The following is an 18,439-nucleotide window of genomic DNA, read 5'->3' as shown; positions in this document are numbered from 1 at the left end:
TTATTACTTTTATTATTATATCACTTTTAATTAAAATTGTCCTTTATGCTGACGATACAACAGTACTTTATTCTAACAAAAATGTCCAATCCTTATTCAATACTGTCAACTCCAATTTGATCAATTTGTCCAAATATTTGCCGCTAATAAACTTTCTCTCAATCATTAAAAATGTAGCTTCATCCTCTTTGGGACCCCACAACTATTAAAATGTATTGACTTATCAGCCAAAAAAATTACCATAGACAACCATGACAATCAGCTAAGTTTTAGGTGTAGAAATGGACAGCAATCTAACGTGGAAAAATCATATTAAAGAAGTAGAGAATAAAGCTTCAAAAAGCGTTGGTATCATATCTAGGTTATCCTCATTTGTACCCCTTAATATTCTTTAAACCCTTTACTGCTCCCTCATTCTTCCTTATTTGAGCTACTGTCACCTCATTAAACTGCAAATAATACAAAAGAAGGCTATCAGGATTATATCTGGCGCTCCACCGTGGTCCCATTCTTTCCATTTATTTTCCAACCTTAATCTCCTTAAACGCACTGATATACCTATCCACAACACCAATTAGTTTCAAAACAGTATTAGATACTCTGGTCCATCAATGATAAACAGTTACCACCCCAATTACAAATATTGTTTCAATTACTTTATTTTCCAAAAAATTTAAACAACACCTAATGTTAAACTATTAAAAAGATAATAATCGAATGTCGCAATTTGATTTATGCTGCTGAACATTGATCTACTGTGGTTTTTGAGTTTTATTTACTGATCCTACAAATTGATTGATATTTTTTTTTTCCCCTGTGTGTGCGTTTTTTGTCATGCTTGTTTCTCTTTATTTCCTCTATTATACACATAGGTGACCATCTGTTACAATAGGTGACCATCTGGTACGACCTATGCTCTTTTTGGTCTTCCTTTCGTTCACAATGCTTCTTATTTTATCACCTGTTTTACTTTTTGTGTTCGATAAATAAATTGAAACTGAAACTTGAAACATATTCATTATACTTGCATAGGCATACCAAGATCAAGATTTCCACATCTTGTCGGGATTATGCCTTCCTCCATAGCCAATTTGAAAAAAAATAATAATAACGTCCATCCACAATCTTTTTCATTATTATTTTACCTTAGCATTTCTGAATGTTATTTTGTATTGTATTGTTATGGAGGAAAATAAATGTCTTTTGAAATGAAATGAAATTATATTTCTATTTTAATTCTATCTATTTAAAACTTTTCTTCTAGATATAAATGAATGTTTAGATGCGAGTGACGATATTTGTACTGCAAATGCAGAGTGTATTAATACACAAGGATCATACCATTGTACTTGTAATGATGGCTATGAGGAAGATGGAAGTGTATGTAGTGGTAAGATTGAATGTTGTTATTATACTTCCACTATGCAATTTAATCTTCAGACGTAGTAGCCACTTTTTTAAACAATTATAAACTATGATAAGTTCTGATATGAGTATTGAAGGAAAAACTGTTTTTTTAATAGATTCAATCCCAGATACAAAGCAGAAACTAAATTAGTTTATGATTTACAGGTCAGGCCTGTCAGTTGAAATTTTGCATAATAATAGAACAATAGTAAATAAACGAATTTGCGAAGTTTCATTGAATTAAAACAATTAGAATACCATTTTGCTAAGAGGTAAACTTAAACGCCTTGTTTATTTTTTTTGTGTATTTGTCATTTCCTGTTACTTAACTTAGCTTTAAAAGCATTTTTCTCAAAACACTGACTGTAACAGCCAAAACTTTTGACTTAGGTATCTTTCGAAGTAGACATGGTATAAATATATTTTTTCAGCATTTTAAATCTTGTAAGATTATGTAGGTTCAGTATTTTGTGAAAATCTCAATTTTGAAAATTTCGACATAATATGTCTGATTTCCCTTGCATATGCCACATATGTGAAAATGTGACCAGTCTATAATAATTTGAAATAAATTTGGCACAACGTCTGAAACCAAAACATTATAGTATGGTATAATAGTTTTTTGCTTTTTGTTTATCTATTATTGGTTTTTTTTCTTTGACTAGATATTGATGAATGTAGTAGCAATAGCATATCCTGTCATGAGAAAGGTTATTGTAAAAACAGTATTGGATCTTATTCGTGTGAATGCCGAACAGGATACTTTAAAGTAGATGAAGAGACATGTACAGGTAAGGCATTTGGAAAGACTTTGTTTATAAAACTGCATATAACCTTGGTTAATGCTACATTAAAAAATGATCTACAATGTATTCATGTGGGTCAGGCATGGATATCAGTCATACAAAAGTCAAAATCAATTTTTAGAAAGGGCAACAAGTTATCGGTATCATCACTGCGCTTGGGTTTGCGATGGTCGATGACCAACTTAGGTCAGGTCAATCAATGTGTCGTCGATTGTCATTGCAAATTGAAAGGGGATCAGTCCTTTTACCAGAGTGCAGTACAGTAAACATATGATTGGAACACATATACTGAAAATTACCATAACACTAAACTAAAATTTTCTTATTACTTTCAGATATCAATGAATGTAAGACTGCCACTAAGGTATGTGACACAAACGCGGACTGTACCAACACTGAAGGCTCATATACTTGCACATGCAAATCTGGTTATACGCAAAACGAAACTATTTGTAGTGATATCAATGAATGCGACTTGACACATGATTGCCACAAAAATGCCAATTGTTCTAACACCCCTGGTGGATTTACATGCACCTGTAAGGAAGGATATGAAGGAGATGGAAAGATTTGCAATAGTAAGTTATACTTTTAGAAATTACTTGACCTGTCAGTGATGCCAAAAAGTGACGCTAATCTGGCTACAGACACTATGTATGTCAAATGGATTTTGTGTTTTACAAACAAAATGATACTAATTCATATTTAAATAATTTCGCCTTAAATAATAGTCCAGTCAAAAATCACCCTCACCCTGGCATAAGCTTGTACCCTACTAAAATTCACGAAAGTAAGTTTTTATCGCAAGTTGCAACAAATATTGTTCTAATTTATTTCAATTGTTGTAATCATGGAAAATAATGTTTTTATATCTTCGAACACATTACAAACTATTTTGTTGTTTTTTTCGGTTATTTCTAATCAATATGAATATTTGTCTACACGTTAAGAAATTAGCATTTGCAAAACAAAGGAATGTCCAGCTTACTCTACATGTTATGAAGACTCTGGTGATTGTATATGTAATGATGGCTTCTATTATCAAGATGAGGGGTGTATTGGTATGTATAGTATTGAAAATTGAATAATTGTTCAGAGTTGTAGCCAGAACAAAGCGCCTCGTCTTTTTTAAAACCTCTCGCTACAGCCTTAGTTGTCTTTAATATTTATTAAATTAATCTTCTCTACTCGGAACAGTTGACCTGACAAAGAACAAAAACAATTTTCATTTGTGTGCCGCATTCCTACAAAAAATAACCAACTGTTTATGCATTAAGAACACTTAACTAAACATCTTTACTACTATCAGTTCAATGAATAATGTATATTTTGAATTGATTGTTTTCTGCTCAATTAAAGTAAAATATTATACACTTTTAGATTATGATGAATGTTCTGGAAATTCTACACTCTGTGGATATGTTGCAACTTGTCACAATGTCCCTGGGTCATTTGAATGTATTTGCAATGCGGGATACATGAAGGACGATGACCAATGTATAGGTCAGTAACGTGACATTTCTTATTGCTGTTCATGTACACATTTTTTTTCCTCAGTGTTTTTGTTTATGACTTATTTTATTATTAATTACATGAGAATAATCCGAGTTGTTTTGCTCCTAATAAATGTGTTCCAAGAGTTTAGATCAATAACAAATTGGTTATTGAATATGAGTATATTTTTCATTTATTCAATATTATTAATATCAACACATTTTATTTTTAACCTTTTTTTGGTTCACTAAACTATGGTAAAGATTAATTAAGGTTAACATAAATTCAAGTTTTCAAGAGAGTCACATGTTAGAAGTATCGTAACAGTGTTTTTTTCACCTCAAATTCTTTTTACTATAATTTGCAGACATTGATGAGTGCTATCTTGATATTAGTAATTGTTCTCAGAAATGTGAAAATCAGGTCCCTGGTTATTTCTGTTCATGCTCAGATGGTTTTGAACTTCAACCTGACAATACTTGCAATGGTATGTATTTAGTTGTATAAATAAGATTAATAACTAACCTGTTGCATTGAATGATTTGTCCTGTTTATGATGCTAAGACTTAATGAGTTGTATTTGTTGTATTTTCACTTCCTGTGGTCGTGATATAATTGAGCATTCTTATTCAGGCACTGACCTTTTTGCTAATAAGAATAACTATTTCTGGTTTGTATTACCAAAAAAATGGAATTAAGTCAAACTCTATGTATTTCTATTAACATGGAATAAGCATGCCTTTAGACTTGTAGCAGAAACTACAAATGTTAAAGAATACTAACTAGGGTGTACCTAATAACCATCTAATTGTTGAATAGTAAAATAAAAATATGATTTGTTTTTTTATTGTTTAGTTCCAGAAAAAAATGAAACCTGTGATAAAGAATGTGGTTCTGAAGGATTATGTTATTTTTTGAATGACACAGAAGCATGCTACTGCAACAAAGGCTTCATGATTGACCCATCAAATGAAACATGTATAGGTAATGTTACATTTATCTTTCCTTCTTTTTTCTCTGTTACATGTCAATAAAATTCAGGCCTAGTAATGTTTTTCAGGTAAGTTGGTGACCCATTGTCTCTCTGTTGTCACTTAAAAAAAAACATTTACTAATAGTTATCGGTTTACAATAAATTAAACATACTATACAAGGAATTCTCCAGTTGTCCAAATGACTGCTATCCATTTGCCAATCAACTATTTTTTGTTTTTCAGTAAGGCATGATAGTTTTAAAGCCTTAATAGGGATGAAACCAAAAAAGTATTAGTATAGAATATTATACAGGACAACTGCTTCTTGATCTTCATGCCACCAAATCTTGACATAAATGTTTTCAGATATTGATGAATGTGAACCAAATGATCATGCTAATCATACATGTGATATGACATGTACAAATGAAGAAGGTGGATATGCTTGTAGTTGTTATCCAGGATATCGTCTTGACACAACAAATAGAAGAACATGCAGTGGTAAAATAAATTATTTACAGATGTTATTTTCACAACTAAGTTCTCCTAAATTATACTTAGAGAACATGCCTATTGAAATTCATTAATAACTTTACAATAAAAAAAAGAAAAATGTGTATTATTTTAACATGGCCTGAAATATCAACATGCGCCCTCTGTAGCAATATTTTGCCAAATACTTCACTCAATTTCTGAGTGCTTTTATTTGTTTGTTAATCTTGTTCTTTGCACAAATGTTATATATCATTTAATTACACTTTTTATTGTAGATATTGATGAATGTCTTGATGGTACAAACAACTGTTCAAGTAATTCAGTTTGTACGAATACTGCTGGTGGATTCAATTGCACTTGTTTAGCTGGTTTCACTGGTGATGGTTATGGCTGCTTAGGTAAGCTCAACACACCAGACAGTATATTATGAAATATCCTATCCTGTGTGGGACCTATATTTCGCCATTTTAAAATGTCAATTAATCGTAACAACATAATACTGTATTATTTATAAGATGACTTCTTTATATTTTTGATTCAGATGAATTTCTCAATGACAGTGTTTTAAAAAAAGTTGTGGACATTATACATTATTTACACTAAGGTGCTAGTGAGGCATGATTATCATTATGTACCAAATCTGTTAAAAACAGATGGGGTAGTATTACAGTTGCTAACAAACCTACTTCCACATAATATTCCCCAAATGAAAAAAAATATTTTATATAGGCCCTATAAGAATGTTATATTTTGATATCATTTTTTTTCTCAGATATCAATGAATGCGACAATTCACAGTGCGATAATGTTAATAACAGCGTATGTGTTAATACAAATGGGTCCTATGAGTGTGAATGTAATGCTGGATTTATACAGAGTGGAAATGAATGCGCAGGTACTACCAATTCACTATGTCTACAACACTGACCAAAAATAGAGCAATTTATGTACAGACAATGATATTTATTCAGTTCTGATTATTTTAATTATGCAAACAAATCTTGTAACTTAAGAATAGAAATGAGAATAAAGAGATGATAATAATGATGGTGGCAATAATGTTGGAAATTATAAATCGTATGCATATTTTGACTGGACATTGATTACCAAATATAGATGATCAGTAGTATTTAGGTTTAAGGTTTCATGGTTTTCACAAGCGCCTTGAGCACTTTTGTGGATATGTGCGCTGTATAAATCTTATTATTATCATCATCATCATCATCAGATGATGATAATTCACTTGTATGAAACTGCATTAACTACACTTATATAACGCTTAATGCACAAAGCTGCTTCATATTATTACCACAGTAATTTTTTGGATGAAACATGTATGGAAACCTACTCCCACAATGCAACTAGATTTTACCTTTCATCTTACCATATATAGATATGGATGAGTGTAATTCAGTGGACATATGTGGCGATTACAGTGTTTGTGAAAACATACCAGGAAATTATACATGCAACTGTGAGCCAGGATATGGAAAAATAGACGCTGAAGGAAAAAATTGTACAGGTAATAATTAACACTGCAATCCAACAATGCAAAAGTCAAATTACAATTGCATCTCTTATTCTACCTATCTTATTTAATTGACATGCAGTGTAGTTAAACCAAACATTTACTTAGTCTGCATTTACTTAGCATGCAATGAACTGCACCTGGCTGCAACAGTATCGTACAATTATTTAGTATACACTCCTGGTTTACTACCCAATACAACACCAGAAGGACCCCATTTAATCTAATGACTTTTTGTCTAATGTCTTTGTGTGTAAAACACCAAGGAATTTCTATCTGTCTATGTATGTTAATTTAAATCTTTTTTGCTCTATTCTATGCTACAGTATAATGATTTGATACAAACAACTATTTTCCATAGATTTGTATTTATACATACATAAACATTTATATTGTGCCATATAAAAAATTCAAGGCACATTACAGATAACTAAAACTAACTGTTAATGTTAAGCAATGTTATGAAACAATTTAATTTATGCTTTTGTAATTAGTGTGTTTAACTTTCCTTTATTTTGTATTGTTAGTGAATATTTGTTATAATTGATAATTACAGACATTGACGAGTGTGATGAACTACCTTGCCACTCAAATGCCAGTTGTGAAAATACAGCAGGCTCATTTGTTTGTATCTGCAATGAGGGTTTTTATGGTAATGGATCATATTGTAAAAACTATGATGAGTGTTCTCGTTCCCCTGGACCATGTGGTGAACATGCCAAATGTATTGATACAGTTGGGTCTTATTTATGTAACTGTACTACAGGATATCAGAAAAATGAAAATGACACTTGTATCGGTGAGTAAAGTCCTTTTTCTAAAAAACTTGTAGCAAAGTACCACCAGATATATGGCCATGGAGTGACTTGAATAACATTGTAATTTAGTACCTCGATTTTTTATATTTTTTTACGATCAGACACAAATGAATGTGAACAAGGATCGTCATGTCCTGAAAACTCTAATTGTAACAACACTATGGGAAGTTTCTATTGTACATGTAAAGAGGGTTATGATGGCTATGATGCAAATAATGCAACAAGCAAGTGTGAAAGTAAGTTTATATAAGGTGTTAACAAGTGAATGTCTTGTCTATCTTTTCTACATCATTGAATTTTAAGTGTATGTTTGTTATGGTACTTTTATAATTGTCAGATTTATACAAATCAGTGGTTTCTGGTATTTGAAAGGAGGAGGGGTTGGTTTTACTCACTGAATTTGAGATTGCACCTAATTCTATCCATTAATGTTTGAATATTAATGTGTATTGTCTGTTATATTTTAACCAATTTAAAATAAATTGAAAAACACATTTGTATGTAACACACAATTTGTTTTCTTGTCAATTATTAATTTTAGATATTAATGAGTGTGCATTTGACACTCTGAATGACTGTGATGATTATGCCAATTGCACAGACATCGATGGTTCATATACATGTGGTTGTAAAGATGGATTTAATGGCGACGGCACATATTGTGTTGGTAAGTTTATTTACCATTAATTTTTAATATTTTAATGTTTTAATTTTTATAATTATGTTTTTAATTATAATAATTTATCTGCTCCTTATGATGTATGAATCCTGTAACCTGATTTCTGAGCTAGAAACCCAGTTGTTAAATTACAAATATGAATACATTTATTTATAACAATAATATTATTGTTGTCTTTAGGGCACAAAGAATTTTAGAACTGAGCATTAGAATATGATTACTAATATTGGAATTTTAATTTACAGATGTTGATGAATGTAAAGACAACAACCATTGTAATGCTACCATTTTTGAAAAGTGTGACAATACAATTGGTAGTTATATGTGTATTTGCCAAACCGGTTATTATCGGCATAATGCAAATTTACCATGTACAGGTTTGTAATACTATAATAATATATAACTAAATATGCAGTAATTTCTTGATATATATTTTAGTACTCTACTGTTTACTGTATTTACATTATCGTAATTTTCATTTATACTGCAATACAACATTGTGTAATGATAAAGTAATTGTTATTTTAATTAATTGTATTTGTATTTATTATTTTAATTGTGTTGTTTTAGTTGTGGTTACCCAAGAATTAAGTGTTAATTTTACTGATGTAAAAGGTAACAAAGTTGGATCTGCAAAAATCGATAATGAGGATACAATTAAGTCAGGCCTAGCAAAGGATGTGAGTACAGACAGTAATATTTATTGAGTGAGTGAGTGGCCGAGCGGTTAAGACAGTGGAACCGTAATTACGTAGCCATAACATCGGCAAGGGTTCGAGGCTCACTCGCTCCATGGTTCTGGTGGTAGAACGAGTCTTCTCGGATAAGGACTATAAACCGTAGGTCCAGTGTACACATAGCTCATGTGCACTTTAAAGAACCTAGTACATCTTTCGAGACGAGCAGGGGGCTACCCCGGTGTACTAGTCCACACAAACACAGCCACTGTCACACACAGAAACTGTGCAATTGGGACTGGACCGTTTTAGAGGTGTTTACCACCTGTTGGTCCCGATCCTTCACTAACAGTAGGTATCCCAATGAAAGCGCACAGAGGGGTATCACTTTTGAAATATTGACGAAATTCGAAAAAGTAGTATGACTTTGATGTTAAATAAATCGTATTCAATCTTAATTAATACTTACAAAATTTATATTGTTTGAAAGTACTTGTTTTAATCTATGTATAAGTGTGTTTATAATTAAAATTAATGAATTAGTTGCCGAGAAAATGCGATTTTAAAACGGTTCTAAAATCCCGTCGAGCCGATTTCCGCGCGTTGAAAACCTCATCGGAAAATCCCCATCAGTTTTCAAAACACGATCGCTCGATTACCATTGGAGCTAGCGGATTAATTTTTGTTGTATGTTATCAGGCTTTAAATAAGCTTTAATTTGATACGAAAATCGTCTTCTATAAATAGGTTTTTCGTAACGAAAAGTCAATTTTTGTGACAAAAATCCAATTTTGATTCACCGTTTATGGAAAAATATTATGGATTTTGGTATTAAATTATAGCTAAATCTACATTGAAATCGATAAAACATAGTTTACAAACGTATTGTGCATGGTAATTGTGCGAACTACATTTTAAAATGGTGCATGAGGCGTAAATCCCGTTCAAAATTTTAAAGATCCAACCATTATAATCCGGTGAATATTGTAGTGAGTAAAATATTGTACTCTAAAATACGCGCGTGTTTGTTGTGGCGTTTTCCGTTAAATACATTAATGCACCCTATCAGCGAATGGTACGTTCCATATTTTGAACACGTTGTTTAGTTTTCCTCGCTCGGGGTCGACCGGCTCGACGCGAGATGTGTGACAGCAGCGATGTCGGAGATTGACATGTCCTTTTCCGTCGTAGAATATCTGGTTTTACACATTAATTTAACAACTTAAAATTGATGTAATGTGCGGAAGATTTATTATGCAAGTATACAATGCAAATGCGTTAGGTTAAAATGTACCGAGGAAATTTATTAAGCTAATTTACCAACGTTACATTTGACTCTGTATACGGCGGCCGAAAGTCATTAACTGCGACCGAAATACTTTAACGGGAGCGACTACTGATCGCGAGTAAGCCGTGACTTGGCCTAAACTTTAGCTCCGTATTTCAATTTAATAACGTAATAATACGAAAAGAAAACAATTTTTATAATGTTATATATACTATTCAGGTAAACAATTAATTGTTTTAATTAACATTGATTATTTTAAATGAGTTTATTTTGACCCATATTGTGCGTTTGCCTTAAAAAGAGCATATCTTACTTAGCAGCCCGGCTTAGATTTGGTGTCATAATCATATGGGCCTAAAATCTTGTTTTACGTATTCAAAAGTTATATATAATAGTATTTATGATTGAAATTATAAATATAAAGTATATTAAAATATTCTAATAATTACACTTACCGAAAATTAGTGTAAAAGAAAGGAAACAGTACACACCGTTTTTAACATACTTTTTCATTTGTTTTTTTTATAATTTTAAATTTCACCATTAAAAAAATTTGTTTTTTTCATATACACATTTAAAATATATTTATTAATGAAATATACACTACATTCTAACAAGTACAAAAAAAATTAAATGAATTAGTACAGTAGTTCAAAAGTTACAGATCATTGAAAAATTGCAGTTTTTTCATTTTTTAGGGAATTCCAGCAAAAATGGGCGTTAAATGCTTTCCTACCACTTTGCGGACCAATAATTTAAAAAATAGGTTTCGTTGAGGCTCCAAAAAAAATAGAGTTGTACAACTCTGTGATATCTATAGGTTTAACAAAATTCAAAACTTTTAACTAATTATTGTAAAAGTTATAACCTTTTAAAAATGCTTCCAATTTCAACTGCAAAAAACACCATTTTTAGGCAAAAAATCGTATATTTTTTTACCACTTTAAATAACCATAACTTTAGAACGGGTAATCGGATTTCAATCATTTAAATTGCAAAATGCTAATTACATTAAGTTCTTTATGGTTAACTGAAAGAAAATGTAAAAAAATTAATCTGAATTTTTTCATTGGGATACCTACTAACAGTGTTAGTGAGAAGTTGAATCAATACAAAATAAATAAATATTTAATACTTGTAGTCAGAGTTTTATGAAGCTATTGTTTTTTAAGGGCCATTTAAGTGTGTTTTTGTGAGTGATTGAGGGTGGTGGGGTATAATGGATGGAAAATGGCCAGGGTTTAGGGTGTTGAGAGGGGGTGGGGTGTGGGGGTAATAAGCAATACCCTCCTGTGTTGATGCACCATTGTAATTCAAAGATGATAAATGGAAAAATTCCCTAAGCAATAATTCTTTAGAAGAATATAAGGAGCTATCTAAAAAGCTATCCCTTCCGTTATGTTAACTTTATTTTAATACCATCCTGTATTGATCCATAATGGTAGTTTAAAAAGCCCATAGGATTCTAAACCAATTTTTGCATTTCTAGTAATTCAAATTTTACATCTTTTTTATAGATTTGTTTTCCAATAATTTGTCTATCTTTAAAATAGGTTCTTGACCTGTACAACCGTAGTATAGAAAGAGATCAGTATTTGGACACACAAGTTTTGTCATATGTCCTGTACAATTCAGTAGTGGATGTCACCTTCCGCATTGATTTAATATCGGAAACTTCCCTCACACTCAACGAGACAAGGCTATTGTTTTTGAATGGGCTGACGGGTAAAGATTACAATATACTACTTCCAAATAGCTATGTGGTTCGCAGTAGCTTAATCGTTGATGAACCAGGTTTGTCATTTCATATATAATATTTTGATTAAGACACCTATAAGGCTAAAAAAATAACTCATAACTCAAAGATCCACTTTTATAGTGCATTATAGTGCATATCGTTATAAGCAATGAAATAAACTCCATCATAACTTTTGTATTATATTTGTTTTTTAGTTATAAATCCATGCAACGAAGATACAGATGATTGTTTGGAACGGAACTATCTTATTTGTGTATTTGAGGGACATGCTAAGTATTCATGTGCTGATTGCAAAGAAGGATACACGGATGTTGGTAACAATACCATTTGTGAGGGTAAGATGTGCTTTGTATGATGTAGTTGAATTGTCATTGAACACTAATATGTTTTATAGTATAGTGTACAAATAATATTTTTTAAATTGTCTTTTTCAATGTAATAGATGAAGATGAGTGTAGAGCTGACAACCTCTGTGATCTTAAAGAAAGTGTTTGTGTAAATGAAGATGGGAGCTATTATTGCTCTTGTAATGTTGGATATGTTTATCAATCTAGACACACTTGTACAGGTATGTTCAAGAATCCATACTTTGATACAACAAGCTCTGTCTACACTATCAAACTAGTTTCACAAAAAAAAATGGGATGCGCCCAAATATGATTAGTTATGTTAAATATGACATCATCATATCCATATATGGGCACGTCACATAAAGTTTGATAGTGTAGACAGAGCTTAATACTGGTATAATCAATGATGGCCTAATTAAATACTTCCTAATGATTTTACCTTTATTCTGAACATACCGTCGATTCCCGGTGCTGTATCTCCACATACTATACATTTCCAACATATCATATGGTAATACAGCATCTCATTTACATCACATGTGGACCCTGTATTATTTTAGGTCACTACTAGATAATGTACTGTTGTAATACCAAATATTCCTATGATACTTCGGAAATAGATACAGTACCGAGAATTTGCCAAAAGTACTGATCCTGATCCTTTAAAGCTAAATCCCAAATTAAAAGCAATTAAAACTTTAAGCACTACAATTCATTCTATGCTACTGTCTGCTGTTTTCACAATGGAATAAACTATATTAGATTGGAACATTTAGTACAGTAGTTTTTGTACATTTATTATTTATATTGTGAACGTTTTGAAAAATATATGTTAAAATGATACTGTGGACACCCTAAATAGCTGTCATGCTGATCTTTTCTTTCATGCATAATGACGCAGATGAATTACCAATATGCTTAAAGTGCTAGTTGTTTTCTTCTGTTAAATATTATATTTAATTTTGATGTTATAGAGGTAAAGACTTTCAGAACAGAATCTACTCTGAAAGATGCAGTCTGGAAAGATGCCCTAAGCAATAATTCTTCAGACGAATATAAGGAGTTATCCAAAAATCTATCCATTTCGGTATGTTACAGTAACTTTATTTTTTATTCAAATTAGTTTATAATTTGTAAAACAATAACATAAGAATAGTTCAAACAGCCTCAATAATGCACTTATTTTGAACACACAAATACATTTTTTATTGTATTGAAAATTGCTTTATTTGCTAAAAACCAAGAAATTATTTAATGTGATGTCTTATTATATCGTTTTTATTTAAACTTCATTTACAAATCTAGGCTATATTGAATCAAAGTCTTATAGTCTTATATAATCATGCTATAGGCCTAACTGTTTTTGTATACTGTATCTATTTTCCCTATACACTACGATTTACTATTCGCTACTACAAAAGTTCTGACATAATGATTGGTCTGTTGTAATTAGTATTGCAAAAATGTACCCCAAATTTGCATAATTATTTTTTTACATGATACTTAATAAGGTAGTAATTTACTAATAAATGATACTTGTTATTCTTAGATTGACAAAACATTCAAAAATGAAACTACATATGAAGGTAATGAGGTCTTGGGTTTTAAAGAGGGTAGTGTGATTGGTATCTATACTGTATACTTTGATGTAAGTTCATCAATAGATGAAGATGATGTAATCTTGTATCTGAACAAAAGTGAAGATTTGATTAGCAATACAGCTACAGGTGAGTTCACACTATTGTCAATCAAAGTAGTGTATTTATTCATATGCGATAGAAAAAAGAAAGGTCTACTGAACAACAGAAGAAAAACATGATATTGATAACAAAAACAAAGATAAAACACAGCTGTTAAAGCTGTTAATAAATTGAAAAAAACAAACAAAATAGTTAACAGCTCTCTGATTATTATTATTTATTTTAGACAACAATTGAAATGATAAAAGTATTAATTCTTCTGTTTAACCACAATTTTTTTATTAGTATTTATTTTCAACATTTTTATTGGAATGCTTTTAATATTTTTATTTCAGAATTAAATGTTACTGATCCTTGCTCTGGTGTTGACTGTGAAAATAACGGAACTTGTGTTGCTGATGCCAATGATGATTTTGTAAAGATTTGCCAGTAAATACTATGTTTCTTAATAAAAGTGTGGTAAAAAATAATGTTATCATAAAGGTCATCCCTACAATAGGTTGATCAGTTTCTAAACAAGTTTTGTTAAACATAATTTTTAAAATGTTTACACTACAAACATCCAGACTCAAAGAACCAGAAAATCAAAATACTAACTTTTCATTGTAATATTGTTTGTTTATAGTTGCATGGATGGATTCAGTGGAACATATTGTGAAGGTAACTGTTATATTATTATTCATTATATGTCAGCCCTATTACTAATAGCAATTTTAATCACTGTCCAAATATGTGGAAATCCATTCACAAAACAGACACAATTTAATAACAAGTCTTACAGTGAAGCCATAACAGTTAATCATTCAGTAATGTTTTTATCATTGTTACTGTTATAACTCTAATGCTTTTAATATTTTTATTTCAGAAAAAAATGTTACCAATTCTTGCTCAGGTGTTGTATGTCAGAATGGTGGAACTTGTTATCCTACTGAGGATGATAATTTCTTTTGCAAGTAAATATAATTATTTCATTTTCATATTGTATTCTTAATATTAAATATTAAATTTCAGATTTTGATAGAGCAAAATATAAAGTGTGTGGTACTAAACATTTTATCCATTTTAACAAAAAACCTCACCAGGTTTGTACACAAGTTTCAACTTATTTGTGACTAAGCACTCAATAGACTCATGGTAGCCATGTAACACATATTATGACTTCTTATCAAGAGAGTGTTAATGAACTATTATTGTATATGGCAAACACAAAGATATAAAAACAAGATTTGCATATTTTTATCAAACTCCTAACACCTAATTCCTTGTATTATTGTTTGTTTATAGTTGCACGAATGGATTCAATGGAACATATTGTGAAACTGAGGGTAACTATTTTATTATTATTATTCATCTGTCCAAGCCTTTTGCAAAATATATAGCAAATTGAATCACTGTTCAAACACAATATGGCTATTCTTTCACAAAACAGACAAAGCTCTATATAAGCCTTACATTAAGCCTTTTGTAGCTACTAATTAAAGTGTTTTGTTCTCTTGTTGCTTGTTTACTTTAATATTCATATCCAGACTCAGACATACAGTATGTTTTTTTAAATAGAAAAAGATGAAGAAGAAGACGAATCACTAGGCATAATTGTTGCCTTTATTGTGCTGGCTTCCCTTCTAGCTGCAATCTTAGCTGCTCTTATTATCTATTACCTCATTGTTCGTAAAAGAGAATACTCTAGAAAACGAACATCGTCGTCTTCATACGATAATGATTTTGCTGAATTTGATGATGCTTCGTCAACTGCTGACTGGGAGTACAGGAGTACTAGTGGTAGTGATAATATTCATATTGTGGGTGCAATAGATCATGAACGAATGCAACATTTAGCTGAGGTTGTCGGGAAAATGAGAAAATCGGAACATTTAAATGTAAGCAACATTTGTAAACATTACTATCATGTCACGTGTCACGTGATATTAGGTTAATTTTATTACAGTATACTTAAGTGACAATGACATTTTTTACAAAAATTCTGATTTTTTTCTTCTGAAAACTGTAATATACAGGAGCATGTACGTGCCAGATCTTTAATTGAATATTCAGGTACTACCAAAATGCCAATTACTGATTTTTTTCGAAGAACAACAATTCCTGAGGTATTTTTTTTGTTTTATATTTTGTAAGTAATTTTTATAGTTGAAAAGATTGTTTTACTTTTCTAGTGATATTTTTAAAAACAATTTTAAAGACTTTTACTGTATACTTCGACAGACAACAGACAATAACATTTCAAAGCTTGTAATTTCCTTTGGGACTAGGGTAATCAAATAAAGCATTGTACTTTGTTTATTTAATAGCGAACAGATTCCACGGAGACTCTGAATCTCTTTTGTATTGGTATTCAATTGTAATTTCCTTTGGGACCATCACATCATTAATCACTGTGTACTTTTTTTATATATATTATTGTATAGCAAACTGTTCGTACAGAAGACCCTGAAGCTTATAGCCGTGCGTTACGATCAGTGAAGATACCACGTGCAGGTCTAGGAGATGACGAACACGTACAAACTACACACACAAATCTTACACACAATTACTTGTGATGAGTATGTTATTGCTATTATATTTTAACAATTATCTTTTATTTAAAATTAGCAGAAATGAATTTCCATAATTTTGTTTGTGAAATGCAAACAATACAAACTACAGTCGCATCATGCATCTCTTTCCAGCCTGCCCCCTTCCTAAAGTTTGGTAAATATAATGCAAAAGATGTAATATGAGCTTAAGAACTTAATTGAAAGTTACATGCCTTGAGCTTTCCTGGATCTGCAACTAAAATGGTATCTGCAACTTTATCTGCCTCTGCAACTGCATCTAAAACTGTATCTGCAACTACCTCTGAATTTTCAACTGCCTCGGCATTTGTAACAGCTACTGCAACCATTGGTTATTTATCCTGGAAATATATCTGTGCATAGATTTCTTATGTGATGTAGGCCTATATATTTCTTTACAATGAGTGCAACGACCACACTCCCATGGTACAAGGCATGATACACAGTACCTTTGATATAAAGTAATATAATTATCAGTAACTAACAAACAAAAATTTAGTGGTATTAAAAAACAAAGCTAATATCTATTTTTCCTATTTAATTTACGCAATTTTGATTTTAATTTTCAGATTTGAAATAAAAGAAAACAAGAAAGAGCACTGATCAATTATGTATTTTAAGTATGCTTTCTTTGCTTCATATTACGCAAACAATTTACAATTAGTTATTAGGAATATTACTCAGTTTTGTAAGTCAGATAGTTAACCATCTTGGAACCTCCCTCTGAGACAATTAACGTTATTTTTATCTAAATATTCATAATTGCAAACAAAATAGCAATGCATATATTTAGATTTTGCTTTCATTTCATGTTCTGAATGTCAACTAAGTTATTTAAAACCGTAAGAATGCTTTCAGTTGAATCAGTAGTTGTACAGTATGTCATTATAATTAGGTTTTAGCGCTTTTAGTATTGTGATATTTATGTTTTATAATATTTTGTAACTTTAGAAAGTTGAATTATAGAAGTAGAAGCTCTGAAATAAACTACGGACAACAAGACGATTTTGATTTCAAAATTTAATTTTTATTTTGTCAACCTCTTCCAATATACAACTAATTATCACATTATTCTCAGAATGGAAACCCCTTGAAAGATAATTGGAGCTGTATTACACAAATGAAAGAATTGTGTAATTATTTGACAGTGTCCCCTAAATAGGGTGTTTCTTGAATAGGGGTGTTCCAAAGAAGAGGTTCTATACTGTAAATAAAAACAAATTAATATGGCAGTGCTAAATAAACCACCATTTACTGTTTTTATCAGTTTAATTTTGTATAATATTTTTAGAACAAACTAATAACTTCTGTTATATCGTCTGTTCACAATAAACCTAAGTAGTTGTATGCTGTTCTTATTGTATGCTGTTATAATGTTAAACTAGGCCTTACTTGTGATTAAACAAAACGGACCATTTAATATGTTTAAGCAGGGAAATTACACCCTCTATCCGGGTTGAAACCATCATTTGTTTATTCAGTATCATAAAAAACACTCCTTGCAAACCAGGTGTATAGAACTCGATGGTTTTTATAACCACTATCGCTTGTTTATCCTCCTTGTACATTGTGCATGTGGATTGGAAGTACACTGCAGATTTAATGTCTCGCTGTAATGGAAAAAGGTTGCATGTCGTAAATTTTTAATTTTATTTTAATACGGAGCATAAACTATTGCAGATTAGGTGGCGATCCAATGCACTGAAGAAACAAAGTCGTATTTAAATAACTATATCGTCAATCCCTTGTATTATTTATGAATAATTAGAAAACTTTACTTTAACAATTAATATGCTTAAATTAAGATACTTACTCGGGATCATCAACACAGGAATATTGGAATCCATAGTGTTTAACAGTATCTTCTAAAACGGCAATGGAACCTCCACCACAT

The 18,439-nt window shown here is 30.9% G+C and overlaps 1 protein-coding gene across 1 annotated transcript; it reads left to right on the top strand.

Annotated features, from left to right (window-relative positions):
• The first annotated feature begins 281 nt into the window (after positions 1 to 281).
• On the top strand, positions 282 to 18,001 carry LOC140039291 (uncharacterized). Its single transcript, XM_072084896.1, has 30 exons — positions 282 to 348; positions 1,265 to 1,390; positions 2,073 to 2,198; positions 2,549 to 2,791; positions 3,164 to 3,274; positions 3,594 to 3,716; positions 4,075 to 4,194; positions 4,563 to 4,691; positions 5,048 to 5,182; positions 5,452 to 5,574; positions 5,949 to 6,071; positions 6,570 to 6,698; positions 7,261 to 7,503; positions 7,624 to 7,758; positions 8,064 to 8,189; positions 8,447 to 8,578; positions 8,772 to 8,881; positions 11,720 to 11,960; positions 12,120 to 12,260; positions 12,368 to 12,493; positions 13,250 to 13,362; positions 13,825 to 14,002; positions 14,311 to 14,404; positions 14,601 to 14,635; positions 14,841 to 14,928; positions 15,260 to 15,300; positions 15,533 to 15,852; positions 15,991 to 16,080; positions 16,399 to 16,533; positions 17,115 to 18,001. The coding sequence occupies exons 1-29, from the start codon at positions 282 to 284 to the stop codon at positions 16,528 to 16,530; spliced, it is 3,900 nt and encodes a 1,299-aa protein (XP_071940997.1). The 3' UTR covers positions 16,531 to 16,533; positions 17,115 to 18,001.
• Positions 18,002 to 18,439: the final 438 nt, after the last annotated feature.

This window comes from Antedon mediterranea, chromosome 2 (genome assembly GCF_964355755.1).
Source record: "Antedon mediterranea chromosome 2, ecAntMedi1.1, whole genome shotgun sequence".
Taxonomy (NCBI): Eukaryota; Metazoa; Echinodermata; class Crinoidea; order Comatulida; family Antedonidae; genus Antedon; species Antedon mediterranea.
This window is presented reverse-complemented; position numbering and strand designations above follow the sequence as displayed.

What these genes read in the sequence shown, in the direction of transcription:
- LOC140039291 (XM_072084896.1), top strand. Translation starts at nt 282, where the DNA reads ATGGACAGCAATCTAACGTGGAAAAATCATATTAAAGAAGTAGAGAAT. An exon ending in AGATGAAGAGACATGTACAG is followed by an intron (nt 2,199 to 2,548) that starts GTAAGGCATTTG and finishes TATTACTTTCAG; the next exon opens with ATATCAATGAATGTAAGACT. An exon ending in CAGTGGAACATATTGTGAAG is followed by an intron (nt 14,636 to 14,840) that starts GTAACTGTTATA and finishes TTTTTATTTCAG; the next exon opens with AAAAAAATGTTACCAATTCT.